At 37.9% G+C, this 19,990-nt stretch overlaps 1 protein-coding gene across 24 annotated transcripts in view; it reads right to left on the bottom strand.

Moving 5' to 3' along the window:
• DOCK10 (dedicator of cytokinesis 10) overlaps positions 1 to 19,990 on the bottom strand; it is a 277,887-nt gene that overhangs the window by 31,190 nt on the left and 226,707 nt on the right. For 16 of the 24 annotated variants that reach the window (XM_516126.9, XM_054679428.2, XM_063790810.1 and 13 more), the window contains 14 exons: positions 18,138 to 18,182; positions 11,722 to 11,897; positions 11,479 to 11,595; positions 9,933 to 10,044; positions 9,215 to 9,336; positions 9,013 to 9,127; positions 8,865 to 8,931; positions 8,601 to 8,648; positions 7,920 to 8,021; positions 5,728 to 5,852; positions 3,968 to 4,080; positions 1,649 to 1,786; positions 778 to 960; positions 127 to 237 (listed from right to left, as the gene is read on the bottom strand). In XM_516126.9, coding sequence (XP_516126.2) covers positions 127 to 237; positions 778 to 960; positions 1,649 to 1,786; positions 3,968 to 4,080; positions 5,728 to 5,852; positions 7,920 to 8,021; positions 8,601 to 8,648; positions 8,865 to 8,931; positions 9,013 to 9,127; positions 9,215 to 9,336; positions 9,933 to 10,044; positions 11,479 to 11,595; positions 11,722 to 11,897; positions 18,138 to 18,182 — 1,574 coding nt within the window. The remainder of the gene's footprint in view (positions 1 to 126; positions 238 to 777; positions 961 to 1,648; positions 1,787 to 3,967; positions 4,081 to 5,727; positions 5,853 to 7,919; positions 8,022 to 8,600; positions 8,649 to 8,864; positions 8,932 to 9,012; positions 9,128 to 9,214; positions 9,337 to 9,932; positions 10,045 to 11,478; positions 11,596 to 11,721; positions 11,898 to 18,137; positions 18,183 to 19,990) is intronic. The other 8 variants (XM_063790807.1, XM_063790806.1, XM_063790816.1 and 5 more) reach the window with 1 other exon arrangement.

Consider the following 19,990-nt stretch of genomic DNA (forward strand, 5'->3'; position numbering starts at 1 on the left):
AAGTGTTGGGAATACAGGCGTGAACCACTGTACCCAATCTATTTTTATGATTTTGATATCTCACAAAAAGAATCCACTTCAGATTTAAAAAAATTCTGCAGTAAAAGCCCACAAAGCATTTCTTACTTTCATTTGCTTATCTCCATTGGCGAAATTATTGGTAATTGCAAGCGAATGTTGAAACCGAGAGCCTCCAATCCCAGCATCGGCTATTAACTGGCTCACAGCTTTGATGAGCTAGAAAAGAAAAAAAATGAACTCTCAAAAACAAGACCAGAAATAGTCTTCTTAAAGAAATCCACTGGGCTGGGTAAATGTATTATTAGTTTCTCCCTGTAGGTCCAATAAAAGAAGTGTTTATGTATTAAAGCTCCAGAACGTATTATTAAATCTAGGGTGTTTCCTATAATCTTAAATACCTAAGAGAGGCTGCAGGAATCTTGGAATCTTGGGATGCCTAGAAGAAAAAAAATTATGTTTGGAATTTGGCGGGGTTTGACCTGTTGGAGCTAGCCATGGTTTCCTGAGTTGTTTACTCCATGTGATTCTATTTCCTGGCAGAAGAAAGGAAAGTACAAGTGGAGATAGGGCTCTACTGATTTCTGCCCAGCTGTGCCCCTACTATTATTAAACAGAACTGAATGCTGTGGGCGTCTTTAAGGAGGACGCTAGTGGAGGAGTTAGTAACGGCTTGCCCTGAGGACAGTAGGCTTTAAGCACTGCTGAAACAGATCAGTGGTTTTAACAACAGCATTAATGAAAATTGGCAGCACTTACTTGTAAGTGGGACCGGACAATTGACTTCTGCTTGTTAAATTCAAAATTCTTCCTCATGAAAAAGTACAGAAGGGCTGAGGCTTCTGTCTGAGTTGACCGTGACCTGTGGTTACAGCATTTTAGGACTTCGTAACAGAATGATCCACAGAGGTCAGCAGGCCCTTGAAAGAATGCTGAAGGAAACTGCAGAAATGGAAGAACGGGTGAAGGGAGCAACATGCTTTCATTTTGCTCTGTTCATTCTCATATTTTAAAATTCCCTAAAACAAAATCCCTCTCCTTTTTTTTTTTTTAACTTGGTCTATTTTTTTTTTCATTTGCAAGTGAGGAGGATAGAATTTGTTAAGGCCTATGTTAGCATTTGTCTTTTTTCCTAGATAGAATTATTCTCTACATTGTATAAGTATCCTTTGTATCAGTAACTGATGACAATCCAAAATAACGGAGTGAGAGCTTTGAAATGACCTCAATTCACCTGACATTGTTAAGATCACAGGTGTTATTTACAAGCGTCCTCAAAGGCGGTGGCTGTATCCACTTTAATGTGGAATCTTTAACTTGATATGCACCCCTTTAAGTTCAAGGGGTGCATTTTACCTAACTTGGTGCCACAAACACAGATAACTCAAAGAATTGGTGACCAGATGCTAATTGTCACCAGATGCTAATATCTTCTGGTATTTGAGCAGACAGATTGTCAAGGCTGTGCACTCATTTTGAGACCAGGAATCAATGTCTAATAAAACCCAAATTGAAGAAAACAATCCTTCTTCCCTCCCTACTGAGAAACGCAAGGATTCCTATAGGTTTACTGTTCTATGGGTTTACTGTCATCCTACCTAAACATCATTGAAACCTGGAGGATCCTTACCTTGCATACAAACAGTCTCAAGGAGGCAAACACATGCTTCAGCGCTGTGGCTGACTGATTGACTTGGAAAAAGAGCATGTAGGTATCAAAGACCCTTTTCATCAATGAATTTTGACAGTCACATTGTTGGAGTTGTCTCTGGAAATTCAATGCAGATGTTATTCAGGATAAGTGAAAGAAAATTTGCATTCTATCAAAAAATATTTATTGTGAACCTGTCATGTGGTAAGGCACTATTTTGAGTGCTAGAAATAAAGGATTGAACAAGGAGACACAGTTCATGTTTACTGTGAAACTTACATAGCAGTGATTGAAAAAAACATGACAAATGGAAATAGACTAGGATGATGTGATTGAAAGTAGTTGCTTTGGGGGTAGGATTACTTCCATAGGGTAGTCAGCAAAGACCTCTCTAATGGAAAATTGGCATGTGAGCTCAAAGGGGCCTGCCCTGGAGAGATCTGGGAGGACTGTCCTGTGGGGGAGAAACAGCTAGTAAAAGGGCCTTGATTTGGAAAGGAGCTTATGAGTTCAAGGTTGAGAAAGAAAAGTAGCTGATGCAATGGCGAGTTGGGTGGGGCCGGGGAGAAATGGGAGAGAGGTCATAGGTTCTTGAAGGCACTAGTAAAATCCTTAAAATTTGTGAGATTTGAGTGACATTTTCATGGCCCAATAAGAATCAATATAGTCATTACTTTCTCTACCACCATGCTGACATTTCATCTGAAATAGGGCTTTCTTGGCATAATTATGCTGTTCTGTGTAGACTTTATTCAAAGAATCCAAGTTTTCCTGGCTCAATCTTTTTTTTTTTTTTTTTGAGACAAGGTCTCACTCTGTCACCTAAGCAGGAGTGTCGTGGCACCATCATAGCTCACGGCAGCCTCCACTTCCAGGGCTCCAGTGATCCTCCCACCTCAGCCTTCCGAATAGCTGGAACTACAGGCATGTGCCACCATAGTTGACTAATTTTTAAAATTTTTTTGTAAAGATGAAGCTTCACTATATTGCCCAGGTTGGTCTTGAACTCCTGGGCTCAAGTGATCCTCCCTCCTTGGCCTCCCAAAGTGCTGGAATTACAGGCATGAGCCACCACACCTGCCCCGGCTCAATCCGTAATGTACTAGCCTAGGTGTTTAAGCTCATTTGGTAGAGCTGCAAATGTTTTTAATAGTTTTATTGAAGTATAATTCACATACAATAAATTGAACTGTGATATGTATAATTTAGTAAGTTTAACACTGTCATACACCCATGAAACCATCACCACAATCAAGATAATGAACGTATCTATCACTCTCAGAAGTTTTTAAATACTTTTTTTTGTAATTCATTCCTCCCATCCTTCCTCCACATCCCTAGGCAACCACTGATCTGCTTTTTGTTCCTATAGTTTGCATTTTCTAAAATTTCATATAAATGGAATAATATACACTGAGTAATACGGTATATACTCTTTTTAAATTTGGTTTCTTGGGTTTCACCCATGTTACAGCATGTATCAGTAGTTTATTTCTTTTAACTGCTGAGTAGTAGTCTATTGTATGGATATACCACAGATTTTTAAATCTATTCACCTGTTGATGTATACTTGAGTTGTTTGTAGTTTCTTTTTTTGCTATTAAAATAAAGCTGCCATGCATATTTGTGTATAAAGTTTTATGTGGAGATATGTTTTCACTTCTCCTGGGCAAATACCTATTACAGTATTGGAATGGCTGGTCACAGGACAGATGTATGATTAACTTTTTCAGAGACTGCCATACTGTTCTCCAACGTGTTTTTACCATTTCGCATTCCCACTGTCAATAAATGGGAGTTCTAGTTTCTCCACACCCTTGCCAAAACTTTGGATGGTCAGTCTTTTTAACTTTAGCCATTCTAAGTAGTGATAATCATTTCATCAAAGATATCTGAATGTCAAATAAGCACACAAAAAGATGCTCAACATTATTAGTTTTCTTTAGATCTAGTTGTAAATTTAATATATAGGCCCATTTATCTCTTCCTCTTCTACTGAAAAAGTACAGAGTCACACTATCACTCAGCCCAGCTTGCCTGAGAGTGAAGCAAGATAAATGAGGAAGAAAGACTATTTGACAATAGTGAAATGCATACGTGTACATATCAAACAAACATTAGTCAACCTGTGATAAAATCAAAATCTCATCTTTAACATGTTTTCCACTCACACTTAGGTTGATTTATATAAGGTTAATTGATTTCATAAATCATTAAAAAAACATGTTTTTGACTTCACATGGTTTTTCTACCTCATATTTCATCATTTTTTGCAGAAAATGTTATCATCATATTCACCTGGTGAGTCTGAGTGAAGAGGGATAACAGGTCCAGAATAGTGAGGCAAACCTCCGTAGCTATATTGGCCTCAGTGTCTACATGATGCACGATGTCTATTTCATTGGAGTTGCCTATAAAATACAAAATAAAACATGCATAAAAGTCTAAGACAATGCTTTGTACCCTATAAAGGATTTCCTTTCATTACAATATATTCAAAGTTTACTGGCATTTTGATTGATAATTTATTAAATCAAAGTGTTTTTGTTTGTTGTTTCTTCATTGACTGAATTAAAAGCACTAGAGTCTTTAGTGCGTGTGCCCTTTCCATATATCAGTTGTGGGGTTTCCATTGTTTCTGAGTTCTTTTCCGTTAATTTGGCCAAAGACAGGGTCATATTTCTTTCATAATCAGGCTGTCTCAAGTTCTAAACTTCTGGGCTAATAGACCAAATGTACAGTCTCAGTGGACAGTCTTTATGTCCCCTCGGAAAGTCACAAAGTGTCTTTATCAGTTAAGGCATATACTTTCAAACAAGTAACTGTGGGCCATGTGCCCATAATTGCTAACAATCTGTCAATGAAAAGAGTCAAATTCTGTAAAATATTTGAAGAGAATTATTGTGAGCCAAATATGAGTGACAATGGCCTGTGACACAGCCCTCAGGAAACCCTGAGAACATGTGCCCAAGGTGTTTGGGCTACAGCTAGGTTTTATATGCTTTAGGGGCACATAAGACATCAATCAATACACGTAAGATGTACATTGGTTTGGTCTGGAAAGGCAGGACAACTGAAAGTGGGGGAGAGGGGCACTTCCAGGTTATAGGTGTATTCAAAGATTTTCTGATTGGCGATTGGTAGAAAGAGTTTATCTAGAGACCTGGAATCAATAGAAAGGAAATGTCTGGGTTAAGAAAGGCAATTGTGGAGACCAACATTCTTATTATGTAGATGAAGCCTCCAGATGGCAGACTTCAGAGAGAAGAGATTGTAAATGTTTCTTATCAGACTGAAAAAGGTGCCAGACTCTCAGTTGATTCTCTCCTGGATCAAGAAAAGGCCCTGAAGAGGGAAAGGGGATTCTTTACAGAATGCAAAATTTTCCCCACAAGAGACAACTCTGCAGGGCTGTTTCAAGACATGGCAAAAAAAAAAAAAACAACCATATTTGGGGATAAAATATTTTGATTTCTTTCCTTATCTATCATGTGATGTTATGCCAGAGTCAGGTTGGAAAGTAAGCCATGTTATATAGGGTTAACTAAAACCCCTCTGATGAGACTGGTGTGACTTTCCAGGCCCCTGAAGAATTTGGGCAAGAGAAGAGAAAAGGTCAGAGTTTAGTCCTCAAGTTACATGCTTACAAAACGCTGGCCTCCATTTTACCCTCATTCACAAGCTGGAGTGTGTGCATCTCTAAGTTCAAGAGGTCACCCTTGCTGCTTCTGGGACATGGGCAACTTTATCCCCTCCCCACAGAGGAAGCAGTAATCATCTGTTTGACAGCAGCCCCCATAACCTGCACAATGCTGAAAGTAACTTGTTTCCAAGGGAGCTATGCTAAACATATGATATTGAGGGTTTTGCCTCTCCCCTTTCTTCACCATAGGGCACTACATTTTTTTTTAACCACTCCCTGGTGAGTCTTTCCTTTAAGAAATATTCCCAGAGGTACAGCAAACCTTAAAAACTGTGGTTTTAGTGCATTTCATGTCCTACACATACCTAGAGAAAAACTGGTAACCATCTTGTTCCTATTATTTTGGTTTACTTACTGGTCATGGTATTGTCTAACATCTGTAAGAGTTTGGGGTTAGAAAGTGCATTTTTGCCTCGAATTATAGGTAAAGTTTGTGATCTGTGCTGCTTATGGCCTTCATGACTGGAAGTGGAGTGCATCCTGAAAACAAAAAAAGAAAAGTGGTTAGAGTTATTTGGGGATGTTATAGCCAAATAATACTTGTTCATTCTCAAATGTTCTAGATTGAGTCAAATATTAAAAACTAGTTTGGAAAGCAACTTTTTATTACAAATATTAATTATAGGTGACATGATGAGAGGGACTTTTTAAAGTACTTTTGGAGAAATTTTATTTAAGCCAAAATAGTGTTCAGAAGGGTAATCTGTAGAATAACAGGTCATTGAGTGAAATCTATTCAAGCATATCATTATTATTTATGAAATAATGGGATTCTGTGAATGTTAAGTTGGCTACTGGCTGATCAGGAAGGCACAGTGGTGGACATTAAAAAGTACAATATTGTACAGCTCAGATGCATCAAATTATTTTTAAAGAGATAAGTGTAAAATCAGGTTCTAAAACAACTCTCGCTTTCCGAGGTATTTGTATTTGGAAATTCCTGTTGATTTGTCATTTCACTGATGTCATGTCCACAGGGGGCTGACATGTGATGGTTGTGGGAGGTAGGTAGTTAAAGGACCTCTGTGCCTCTGTGCTGCCAGGGCAATGACAATGGCCTGCAATGACTCATTCAACACCCCATAGCATTTCCAGCTGGGAAAAATGAGCCAGAGTTACTGTGGAAGTAGGAATATTTCCTACTGCTGACTTTATCATTTGGCCAAGGAAATAGGTTGATAATTCTTGGGATATGTGCTGTCATAAAAACTATTTATAACAACACTTATGTAAAGAAAGCAGCATTTGGAAATACCCTGAAGTATCTCCTAATTCCTCCTTTAGGCCTTTACCTAAAAATGAGGCAGTGGTCTTCTCTTTCTCCCACTTTTCAAGGCTGTTTTGGTTCTGGCTAAATCAGAAAACCTGGATGGGTGGAGGCCAAAGAGATGAGACTTTGGCTTTCAATAGCCAGGGGAGCCTGGGTCATTCCTGAAGCTAGAAGGAGTGATTGATTCCTTGGCTCTAGGCTTTAGGCATTTGGATTGGCTTATTTCTAGGTTTTGAGTGTAGTACAGTCTGAACTTGTGGAGGAAAAGCTCTGGTTTCTAGGAGGCAAGGGACAGAAATGGCCAGGACCCATCCAGATGTCTCAGGAGCAGCCTGAAATCTAACCCACCACACATCTACAAAACTTCAGTGACCTCAGGTGGCTCACTATTATTATTAAACATGGAAACTAATCCTTTACTGTCCTCTATTATTTTTTGCAAAAAATGTCCATTACATTTTTTTTCATTTACTTTCTCACAAGGGGGCAATTTCAAAGGGTTCCCATGGAGGGAGGCACAATTTATTCTATGATTTATTCGCTATGTACTACTCTCATATTTCTTTCTAAAACCCTTTCTAAAATATTCATAATATATATTATGATGATACCTCTGGGAAGAATAAATCAAAGTGGGGATAATTTTAGCAAAGAATTCTCATTTACGAGACCCAGAGGAGCTCCGAGGTAGAATTTCAGGGCAAATGTTTCCCATTGGTTAGGCCGGTGAAGGATGACTCCAGGTCCTATCTGCTAGTCAAACCAGTCTAATGACTAGGAAATCTAAAGTGAGGTTATGGGACTATCCATGCTTCCTCATTGCCTTTGACCCTTTAAAAAACAATTTCAGCTTCAAGAACATTGCAAAAAATTATAATTACTGAAAAGCCTAGGGAGACATGATTTCACATTTCCATTTGTCACTGGAAGATTAGCTAGCATTAAAAGAAGCATTTATTGGGCCTATGTCTCAGGTTTCATTAAATGAAAATACTCATTAATGTTCAGTCTATGCAAGGGATTGTGCTCTAAGTGCACACATATATGGTGTACTCCTTATCTCTTTGGTCTCTACCAGCTAGTAGGGAAGACAGTAAAGTATCTAAGAAGTTTCTTTAGGTAGACATATAGTTACTTGAAATCTGCACTTGGTTTGAATATATAAATAGAAATATGTGCGTGCGTGTGTGTGTGTGTGTCTACCCCTGACATGTGCATATACAGACACATGCACACAGCTATATATAATTTTAAATACCAAGCAAATGTGACATTACCATTGTGACAAGAGACCTGATGTCTGGCAGGAAGGATTGGATCCTTTGAGAGTTCCATTGTTCTGGGTGGACTGCACAAATTTAAATGCAGCAGCAATTTTTCTGCAATGAAAATGGAAGTTTTAATCATAGCTCAGTGTTTGTAATTTACATATAAAAATGAATGGCAACTGACAAAACGATTACTGCACAATGAAATATTTCACATGCTGTGAATTAATCAAAAATAAAACCCTGTTTTCTTTCGGAAATGAGAAATTGGGATTTAGTGAAGGTGCTTCAAACATTGTTGTCTCATGAGAAAATGATGACAGTACAAAGTTATTCCAGATTACTTGTTTTTTTTTTTTTTAGTTTACTGGAAATGTTTTCTGAAATAGGTATCTTCCAAGTTATATCTATATAATGATAAATTCATTCTGAAGATACATGAAATGTGGTTTTCTTTCAAAAATTTGTGTTTTTGTGCTTTTCTCCCTAGACAACATGAACTATTCCTAGATCTACAATGCGTATGAGGCAATCTTCAAACTTACTGTGTCTAATGTGACGTCAACCTAACAATCCTTATTTGCATTTTAAAATTTCTAATATATATTTGTAACTCTAACCTGACACATTAATACATGTCATATGCTTTTTAAAAGACCAGATTAACCTATCGGAATTTAAAGTTAGTACCTTATTATGTTGCGTTTTCCTAGGTATCTGAAATTTTGAAGACAAACGCTAGAAAGGAGAAAAAAACCACATTTTAATTATTCATATTCTTTTATTATACAAACTGTTCATCTAAGTATATTGAAAGAAAAATATTAAATTTTCTTTAAATAGTTCATATATTATTGATAACTTACTATATGGGTTCTTGAAATGAAACATGGTATAGTGGACTATTTAGAAATTTCCAGAAAAAAGTGTTAAGTCATCAACTCTAAAACTTACTCCAAGATGCTGAAGAAGTCGGACACCTCTGGGCTGGGAGCTCTCTGCCAGTAGGCAATCAGAGTCTCTAAAAGGAAACACCAGGTAGTATGAGAATCTGAAGGTTTTCTTTTTCCTTTTTTCAAAAAAATTAAAGAATTCTCTTTACCGTACGAAATCGTTTTCATAATGTGAAGAAAACACATCAGGAGACTCCGGGTTTCTGCTTGATCTAACTTGTCGAATCGAAGAGTTGAGCCAATCAAAGACAAGGGTCTTGGGATCTGGGAATTCAAGAACCAATCAGGATTGAGTGAGAGTGAGTGACCTCTGCCTTGTAATGATCAGTAGGTTTGAGAGGGAAGTCATACCTTTTCACAGTTGTCCGTCTTCTCACTGCTCTTCTCATTGGTACTTGGATTGGAGTCAAGACTTGCTAAAGATGCTCTGGAGTCAGCATGGTTTACTGTAGAAATAGCTATTGATGAAAATGCTGTAAACACAAGCCACAGCACACGTATGGGAATGAGATGTATGGGCACACACACACAAAAGGTTCACATGATGAACCAAAAAGATGTTGATACTGAGGTAGCAGCAGTGTTGTCAAAGACCAACATAACAGCGTCTGGGATTGGCATTAAAGCCAGCTCTTGTTTTAAAAATGCTTTAGTAAAAGTTCATAAAGATACTTTTGGGAAGGAGCTTTCAACTTTTGACTGTTTATGAGAAACTGAAATGACATTTCCAAAACAGTTCTTAAAAATAGTACTTGAAGTTGAAAAGCCATTATATTTTAAAAGGCTGTCTGCAATGAAAACTTAAAGACGGTTTCCAGAATAAAGTAATTTGATAACATCCAAGTAGGCTGCTCCTTAAGCCAAGTAATACTGAACACTAAGTAGAAGAGGAAGTCACTGGATGGAATTCAAAGAAATATGTAAAAAGACTCTTTGGTTGTATAAATGTAGTATACTTTGCCACATAGATTATGCATAATAAATTACGGACTGAGTAAAAAGCACAATGATATACAATGTAAAGGTGGATGAGTGTTAAAAATAAGTGTTCTCAGAAGATCTCAAGTACCTGCTATGGAATTTAAAACATCTTTAGAAAATGATGTATCCACAGAGTTTGCATGTTTCATAGCTGTCTGGCTTTGAAATCCTCCATTGGTGCTTAGATCATCTCTAGACCCCTGTATTCAAAGTATAGTAAAGATTAATGGGAATCATGGCATTTCAACATTGTTAACCCGCATATGCCTTCTTCGTTACACTTCCAATTAAGTGATATTTAATTTGTTCTTTTATATCCCCTTACAGGTTTTCTGCTAAAGTAGGCAGTGAAAACAAATACAGCCAAAACCATACTCGTAGTTATAATTTGATTTATGTGACTTTTTTACAATGTTGTAGAAACAATCTTTTAGATACAGATATACAGACTACATGGCTGGATTGGTTATTGATATATTCATGGATCACATTACAGATATAATTATTACCATGAGTTATCTTATGTACATTACTATTACTAGCAACTACATTTTATTTTATTTTAATTATTCTATTTCATTATCTAACAGGCAGCGTCTTACTGTTACCCAGACTACAGTGCAATGGCATGATTATAGTTCACTGCAGCCTCAACCTCCTGGCTCAAGTGATCCTCCTGCCCTTAACCTCCTGAGTAGCTGGGACTACAGGTATGTGCCACCATGCCCAGCTAATTTTTTAAATTTCTTATTTGTACAGGTGGGGTCTTGCTATGTTGCCCAGGTTGGTCTTGAACTCTTGGCCTCAAGTGATCCTCCCATCTTGGCCTCCCAAAGTTGATGGGATTAGAGATGTGAGTCACCATACCTGGCCTAAAACTACGTTTTAAATATTTATTGTTTGCCAGGCTCTAAAATAAATGTTTTCTAGTATACAATTTAATCCTCATAAAGACACTGTGATTTAGGTATTTTATCCCATTTTATAATGAAGGAAATGGAGTCTTAAGGAGGTTGGCTAACTTATTTCCAGTCACCCAGAAAGTCACTGATACTGCTGGGATTTGAACAAGGTAAAAAAAAAAAAAATCCATAGGCATAGCTCCTAACTCCTAGATGGTAATACCTTCCTTAGATACTGGATTCAGCAGTGGGTTATTTCATCTGAGATTTGAACATAGGCAACAGATCTTTAGTGGATTGTGCGTAGTCACTGTGGTGCCTCAGTGGAGGAAAGATTATAGTCACTCCTGGGTTGTGACTACAAATAAGGCACTTGGCTATTTATTCTGACACCAGGGGGGGATGTAGGGAATGTAGAAAGTGGTAGGAGAAGGTGTCCACTGAGGAAGGGGCCTTAATTGCAACAGAGGAACCTGTAAAAGCTGGAAAGAATTGGAAGCTGATACAGAGAACAGAGAGAAATGAAAGCAAAATGCTGAAGGGTGGATCAGGCGGAGGCTAAAGGGACCTATCTGGAACAAATGACACATTGATGTGAGTACATAGCAGAAAGTGTTGTTCAATGCCTAGTATGTTCACAGATGAGAAGAAATGGTTATCCAGGGCAAAAAATAATTAAAAAAAGACAAATTCTTTATTAACATAGAAATGTGACATATTGTGCAAACGTACCTGATTAGATGTATTGACAGTAAAAGGATACAGGTCCTTCAGATAAATCCTTGGCATATTGTCCAGGAGCATGCCGTACAGGGGCATGTATAAACTTGCTATCTGGGCCTGCTTTCTCTAGGAGAAAAGGTAGCCAAAAGAAATGATTCACGTAAAAATCAATAGGCTTGTCGGTTTCATATGCATTTAATGCAGTGAGCCATTAAATGGTGTTTAGGGAAGGGAGAAAGGAAGATCACTTACTGGCTCTCTGTATCGATCATCAAATGAATGCTTAGCCATTAGATTTTTTAGGACAGCTAAAGCTAAGTGTCTGACATCTTGGTCTTCCTGCAGGGCAAAGCCAACTTCTCGGAGCAGAATTCCGATTAAGAAGTGTTTGCGACAAAATTCATTTGTGACTGAATATTCAGGCATATCTTTGTGAGGAAGGAAAATAACTCATGTTATTGAAAATCAAATGATCACTTTATAATTGAGACAGATATACCAAACAACTACCATCAACTTCTTCCACCACTAGGAGGGATTCAGGAATACAGTCTTGCTACAGAAATGAGGTGTGTTGTATCCTCAAGGAGCATTCAGTAAGGGGACTATTCTGTGTAGACAAACACAAATACAGGTACAAACTAACACACAACATCAACTTTTGAATTCCATAATAACAGCATATTTACAGGATTACAGGATTTGACAGGGGGAAAAACACATTTTCTGCTTGGAGGAATCAGGATATATTATAAGTAGGAATCCATCAAGATGAGTCTTTGAGGATACTTGAAGTTTGGAGGTGCAGATCTTTGTGGGAACAGACAGAGGCAATGGAGAAAGGACAGGAGGCTGGGAGAAGCGATTGGATTTTCGATGGCACAGAATTCTGAAAGCGCAGGTGTGGAAGGGAGCAGGTATGGAGGGGAGCACGAGTATGTGGGAATCAATAAGCACAGTGGCTAAAAGAGGAATGGTGAGAGAATTAGGCTTGAGAGGCTGGGGCTAGATGATGGAGAACAGTACAATTTCCTTAGCTGCCATCTAGGTCCCTCTCCATTTGTATTTAATTCTGTACGGAATGTTAACACACCGATAGCTTTGAGATCAGTGCCCTGATAAGGCTCATGCTTTACTGACTTATTAATATGGTGTGGCAGGGTGTAAATGAATTAGACTGTGGGGAGATGTGGGGTGAGGGATACAATACAGGACATTGTAGCAATGGGGGAGGGAGGGGGCAAGTGACAACGTGATATCTGGGCTGGGGTAGCAGAAACTGAGTGATAAGAGTAACTCACTAGGAAAAGTTGACTGAAGTATGTGAGGGAGCAAGGAGAGAGAAATGGCACTGCCAAATTTTGAGCCTGAATTATAGGGAAAAGACACTGCCAAATTTTGAGCCTGAATTATAGAGAAAAGACACTGCCAAATTTTGAGCCTGAATTATAGAGAAAAGGCCCTGCCAAATTTTGAGCCTGAATTACAGAGAAAAGAATGTTAAAATTTCCAGTAATAGTGGATTTATTCAAATTGTCCAAAGGGTTTTTAAAATGTAACCATTAATAGTAGTACTTGCACGTACAAGAAAACATAGGGAGAAAGCTCTTTGACACTGGCATTCACAATGATTTTATGAATATCACCCCAAAAACACAGTCAATAAAAGCAAAAATAAACAAGTAGGATTATATCAAATTTAAAAGTTTCTGGACAGCAAAGGAAGCAATCAACAAAATGAAAAAGCAAACTACAGATTGGGAGAAAATGCTTGCAAACCATATACCTGACAGGGGGCTGATATCCAAACTCTACAAGGAACTCATACAACATAACAGCAACAAACAAACAAACAAACAAAAACAACCCGCCAAGTTTTAAAAATGGGCAAAGGATCTGAATAGACATTTTTTGAAAGAAGACATACAAATGGCCAAAAGATATAGAAAAAGTGTTCAATATCACGGATCATCAGGGAAATGCAAATCAAAACCACAATGCACTATTACCTCATACTTTTTAGGATGGCTATTATCAGAAAGTCAAATGAGAACAAGTATTGGTGTAAAGAAAAGGGAATCCTTGTATACTGTTGGTGGAATACGGTCATTATAGGAAACAGTATAGAAGGTCCTCAAAAAAGTAAAAATAGAGCTACCATATGATCTAGCAATCCAACTTCTGGGTATACATCCAAAAGAATTCAGATCATTATGTTGAAGAGATACATTGCAGCATTATTCACAATAGCCAAGCTATGGAAACCTAGGTGACCATCCATAGATGAATGGATTAAAAATGGTATATACATACAATGGAGTATTATTCAGCCTCAAAAAAAAAAAAAAAAAAAAGAAATCCTACCATTTGTGACAATACAGGTGAACCTAAGAGTCATTATGCTAAGTGAAATAAGCCAAACACAGAAGGACAAATACTGCATGATCTCAGTTAATATGTGGAATCTAAAGAAATCAAACTCTGGTGGACAATAAGAGAATACTTAATAGGTACAATGTACATTATTTGGATGATGGATATCCTAAAAGCCTTAACTTCACCACTATGCAATCTATGCATGTAACAAAATTACACTCGTACCCCTCTAAGTTTCTGCAAAAAAATTAAAGAAGTTAACCTCATAGAAGCACAGAGCAGAAAGATGGCTGCCATGGGCTGGGGAATGGGAGAAATGGGAGGTGGATTTTAGTCAAAGGGTACAAACTTTCAGTTATAAGATGAATAAATTGTGGAGGTCAAATACGTAGCATAGTAAGAATCGTTAATAATACAATATTGTATATTTGAAATCTACTTTTTTCTTTTTTAAAATTTTATTATTATTATACTTTAAGTTTTAGGGTACATGTGCACAATGTGCAGGTTTGTTACATATGTATACGTGTGCCATGTTGGTGTGCTGCACCCATTAACTCGTCATTTAGCATTAGGTTTATCTCCTAATGCTATCCCTCCCCCCTCCCCCAACCCCACAACAGTCCCCAGAGTGTGATGTTCCCCTTCCTGTGTCCATGTGTTCTCATTGTTCAATTCCCACCTATGAGTGAGAACATGCTGTGTTTGGTTTTTTGTCCTTGCGATAGTTTGCTGAGAATGATGGTTTCCAGTTTCATCCATGTCCCTACAAAGGACGTGAACTCATCATTTTTTATGGCTGCATTGTATTCCATGGTGTATATGTGCCACATTTTCTTAATCCAGTCTATCATTGTTGGACATTTGGGTTGGCTCCAAGTCTTTGCTATTGTGAATAGTGCCACAATAAACATACGTGTGCATGTGTCTTTACAGCAGCATGATTTATAATCCTTTGGGTATATACCCAGTAATGGGATGGCTGGGTCAAATGGTATTTCTAGTTCGAGATCCCTGAGGAATCGCCACACTGACTTCCACAATGGTTGAACTAGTTTCCAGTCCCACCAACAGTGTAAAAGTGTTCCTGTTTCTCCACATCCTCTCCAGAACCTGTTGTTTCCTGACTTTTTAATGATCGCCATTCTAGCTGGTGTGAGATGGTATCTCATTGTGGTTTTGATCTGCATTTCTCTGATGGCCAGTGATGATGAGCATGTTTTCATGTGTTTTTTGGCTGCATAAATGTCTTCTTTTGAGAAGTGTCTGTTCATATGCTTTGCCCACTTTTTGATGGGGTTGTTTGTTTTTTTCTTGTAAATTTGTTTGAGTTCATTGCAGATTCTGGATATTAGCCCTTTGTCAAATGAGTAGGTTGTGAAAATTTTCTCCCATTTTGTAGGTTGCCTGTTGACTCTGATGGTAGTTTCTTTTGCTGTGCAGAAGCTCTTTAGTTTAATTAGATCCCATTTGTCAATTTTGGCTTTTGTTGCCATTGCTTTTGGTGTTTTAGACATGAAGTCCTTGCCCATGCCTATGTCCTGAATGGTAATGCCTAGGTTTTCTTCTAGGGTTTTTATGGTTTTAGGTCTAACATGTAAGTCTTTAATCCATCTTGAATTAATTTTTGTATAAGGTGTAAGGAAGGGATCCAGTTTCAGCTTTCTACATATGGCTAGCCAGTTTTCCCAGCACCATTTATTAAATAGGGAATCCTTTCCCCATTGCTTGTTTTTGTCAGGTTTGTCAAAGATCAGATGGTTGTAGATATGCGGCATTATTTCTGAGGGCTCTGTTCTGTTCCATTGATCTATATCTCTGTTTTGGTACCAGTACCATGCTGTTTTGGTTACTGTAGCCTTGTAGTATAGTTTGAAGTCAGGTAGCGTGATGCCTCCGGCTTTGTTCTTTTGGCTTAGGATTGACTTGGCAATGTGGGCTCTTTTTTGGTTCCATATGAACTTTAAAGCAGTTTTTTCCAATTCTGTGAAGAAAGTCATTGTTAGCTTGATGGGGATGGCACTGAATCTATAAATTACCTTGGGCAGTATGGCCATTTTCACAATATTGATTCTTCCTACCCATGAGCATGGAATGTTCTTCCATTTGTTTGTATCCTCTTTTATTTCACTGAGCAGTGGTTTGTTGTTCTCCTTGAAGAGATCCTTCACATCCCTTGTAAGTTGGATTCCTAGGTATTTTATTCTCTTTGAAGCAATTGTGAATGGTAGTTCACTCATGATTTGGCTCTCTGTTTGTCTGTTATTGGTGTATAAGAATGCTTGTGATTTTTGTACATTGATTTTGTATCCTGAGACTTTGTTGAAGTTGCTTATCAGCTTGAGGAGATTTTGGGCTGAGACAATGGGGTTTTCTAGATATACAATCATGTCATCTGCAAACAGGGACAATTTGACTTCCTCTTTTCCTAATTGAATACCCTTTATTTCCTTCTCCTGCCTAATTGCCCTGGCCAGAACTTCCAGCACTATGTTGACTAGGAGTGGTGAGAGAGGGCATCCCTGTCTTGTGCCAGTTTTCAAAGGGAATGCTTCCAGTTTTTGCCCATTCAGTATGATATTGGCTGTGGGTTTGTCATAGTTAGCTCTTATTATTTTGAGATACGTCCCATCAATACCTAATTTATTGAGAGTTTTTAGCATGAAGCATTGTTGAATTTTGTCAAAGGCCTTTTCTGCATCTATTGAGATAATCATGTGGTTTTTGTCTTTGGTTCTGTTTATATGCTGGATTACACTTATTGATTTGCATATGTTGAACCAGCCTTGCATCCCAGGGATGAAGCCCACTTGATCATGGTGGATAAGCTTTTTGATGTGCTGCTGGATTCGTTTTGCCAGTATTTTATTGAGGATTTTTGCATCAATGTTCATCAAGGATATTGGTCTAAAATTCTCTTTTTTGGTTGTGTCTCTGCCCGGCTTTGGTATCAGGATGATGCTGGCCTCATAAAATGAGTTAGGGAGGATTCCCTCTTTTTCTATTGATTGGAATGTATATTTGAAATCTATTAAGTGAGTAGGCCTTAATTGTTCTCATCGCACAGACTTAAAAAATAGAACTATATGAGGTGTTAGCTTGATTGTAGTAATCATTTCAGAATGCATACATATATCAAAACATCATGTTTTCCACCTTAAATATACAAAATTTTTATTATTTTTTGAGACAGAGTCTCACTGTGTTGTCCAGGCTGGAGTGCAGTGGCACGATCTTGGCTCACTGTAACCTCTGCCTCCAGGGTTCAAGCGATTATTGTGCCTCAGCCTTCCGAGAAGCTGAGGTTACAGACATGTGCCACCAGGCCCAGCTGATTTTTCTATTTTTAGTAGAGATGGGGTTTCACCATGTTGGCCAGGGTGATGTCGAACTCCTGGCCTCAAGTGATCTGCCTGCCTCGGCCTCCCAAAGTGTTGAGATTACAGGCATGATCCACCATGCCCAATTTTTGTCAATTTTACCTCAATAAGGCTGGGGGAAAACAGTAGTACTAGCACCCGTGTATACAACCTGCTGTCTGCTAGCACTAGGCTAAGCACTTTATGTGCATTATCCCATTTGACCTGCAGGACAACCCATAAGGGAGGTATGATTAATATAATTAACTATTAGAATATTCCAGCTTATAAATGACCAATAGCAAATTAAACATACTGACTTTTTTAGTCCATAAAGAAGCTACTGAATATGGAAATTCAGGAATGCAGAAGTTCAGGAGACTAAAATCACAGGGCTTTAGGCTAAATACATTTCTCACTGACATAGTAATATTGAGGATCCAGGAATAGAACACAACTTCTAAATTTCCATCTATGACTACAGAAAAGGTTTGCCTAGACCATTTTAAGTTACTAACCCATTTCAGATAAAAATAAACTTATACTAATATCCTCTGTCTTAACAAGATTGATCAAACCAGGCTGTGGTTTAGCAAAAGACATATATCATATAAAGTCAGTTACATTGAACAAGCATGTTATTATATATATCTGGGAATTTCATTTATGATACAAATTAAGGAAATTTCAGATGCTTTGGGAAATTAAAAAATATTGCCAACCTCTGGAGAATAAAATACGAAAGAATTGAAATTAGGCAATCATTAAACTATCTGTGACAAGAAAACAATTCAGTCAACTTTTTGAATATTTTTATCATATGATATTAAATATATGAATATTTATTAGCACCCAGAAACTGGAAATTTATAGTTGTCAATATTATTGGATTACAGGTGGTTACTGATGCTTAGGTAAGGTAATATCACTTACCTGATGCATGTAACTCTTGAGTCGATTCTGAAGGTGTCAAAGGATCTGAATTTAATATAAATAAAAAGTTCAGATATATACATATACATACTCAGATACATATATATTCATTATGTGTAGTTTATACTGAACAATTAAACTATATTATTTAAAAATGTGAGTCTTCAGTATTGCCAATTTTCAAGAATGTCTTAGGTTATTTGTTTCCTTTTTTTTTTTTTTTTTTTTGAAACAGAATCTGGCTCTGTCGCTCAGGCTGGAGTGCAGTAGCACAATCTCGGCTGACTGCAACCTCTGCCTCCTGGATTCAAGTGATTTTCCTGCCTCAGTCTCCCAAGTAGCTGGGATTACAGGTGCCCGCCACTGCACCTGGCTGATTTTTGTATTTTTAGTAGAGATGGGGTTTTGCCATGTTGGCTAGGCTGGTCTCAAACTCCTGACCTCAGGTGATCTGCCTGCCTTGACCTCCCAAAGTGCTGGGATTACAGGCATGAGCCACCACACTTGGCCTATTTGTTTTCTTAAAAAAGAGGGTCATGAGCATAATTATTCTAATTGTTAGCCTTCTACTTGAGCATCTATTTTTCTATCAGAATTTTGCCTGCTATGAAACATATTTTTATGTTCATTATTTATAGTATCAGATCTACAAAGAGACTGTCAGGCTTTTGTCTGAGCTACTGACTAATAGTAAGTAATATAGTTTGACTCTGTGTCCCCACCCTAATTTCATCTTGAATTGTAATCCACACGTGTTAGGGGAGGTACCTGGTGGGAGGTGATTGGATCATGGGGACAGTTTCCCCCGTGCTGTTCTCATGACAGTAAGTGAGTTCTCTTGAGAGCCGATGGTTTTAAAGTGTGGCACTTCCTGCTCTCTCCCTTTCTCTCTCCTGCCGCCATGTGAAGAAGATCCTTACTTCCCCTTCACCTTCTGCCTTGATTGTAAGTTTCCTGAGGGCTCCCCAGCCATATGGCACTGTGAGTCAATTCAACCTCTTTTTTTCATAAATTACCTAGTCTTAGGTAGTTCTTTATAGCAGTGTGACAATGGACTAACACAGCAAGCAATTGAAATAAAAATGACCAAATAAAGATTTGGTCCTCTTGAATATCTCAATCAGCCTGGCTAACCAATAATAACTTGGCAGTAATTTATAAAACAAAAATACATTCAGAACAAAGTAAACACCTTAAAGTGTTATTATCTAATATGCCATTTCTACCCTATTTTCTATGAAATATGCTTCATAAATTAGAAAAAATTGGAATAATATTATATAGATTATATTTAAGATTAAAATGGCAAAACTTTTATAGGCTTGATAATGTAATTTTTCCTCCAGAATACTAGTGTAAGCCAATAGGTTAAGGAAGTATAATGAGGCTCTTTACCAATCTTAGTGTTTGTGTTTATGAATATCAAAGCAAATATGCCTCTCAGCTGGGTGTGGCGGCTCACACCTGTAATCCCAGCACTTTCAGAGGCCGACGTAGGTGGATCACCTGAGGTCAGGAGTTGGAGACCAGCCTGGCCAACATGGTGAAACCTCCTCTCTACTAAAAATACCAAAATTAGCCAGGTGTGGTGGCACACACCTGTAGTCCCAGCTACTCAGGAGGCTGAGGTGAGAGAATCCCTCAAACCCGGGAGGCAGAGGTTGCAGCGAGCCAAGATCATGCCACTGTACTCCCAGCCTGGGTGACAGAGTGAGACTCTACCTCAAAAACAAAACAACCCCCTCCCCCGCAAGAAAAAAACTGTACCTCATAAATAGTTTACTCATTGGTTGGTAATAAAGTATTTCATGCTCCTAAATAATTTTATTATTTTATTTACATCTTGATATTTG

This window comes from Pan troglodytes, chromosome 13, assembly GCF_028858775.2.
Source record: "Pan troglodytes isolate AG18354 chromosome 13, NHGRI_mPanTro3-v2.0_pri, whole genome shotgun sequence".
Taxonomy (NCBI): Eukaryota; Metazoa; Chordata; class Mammalia; order Primates; family Hominidae; genus Pan; species Pan troglodytes.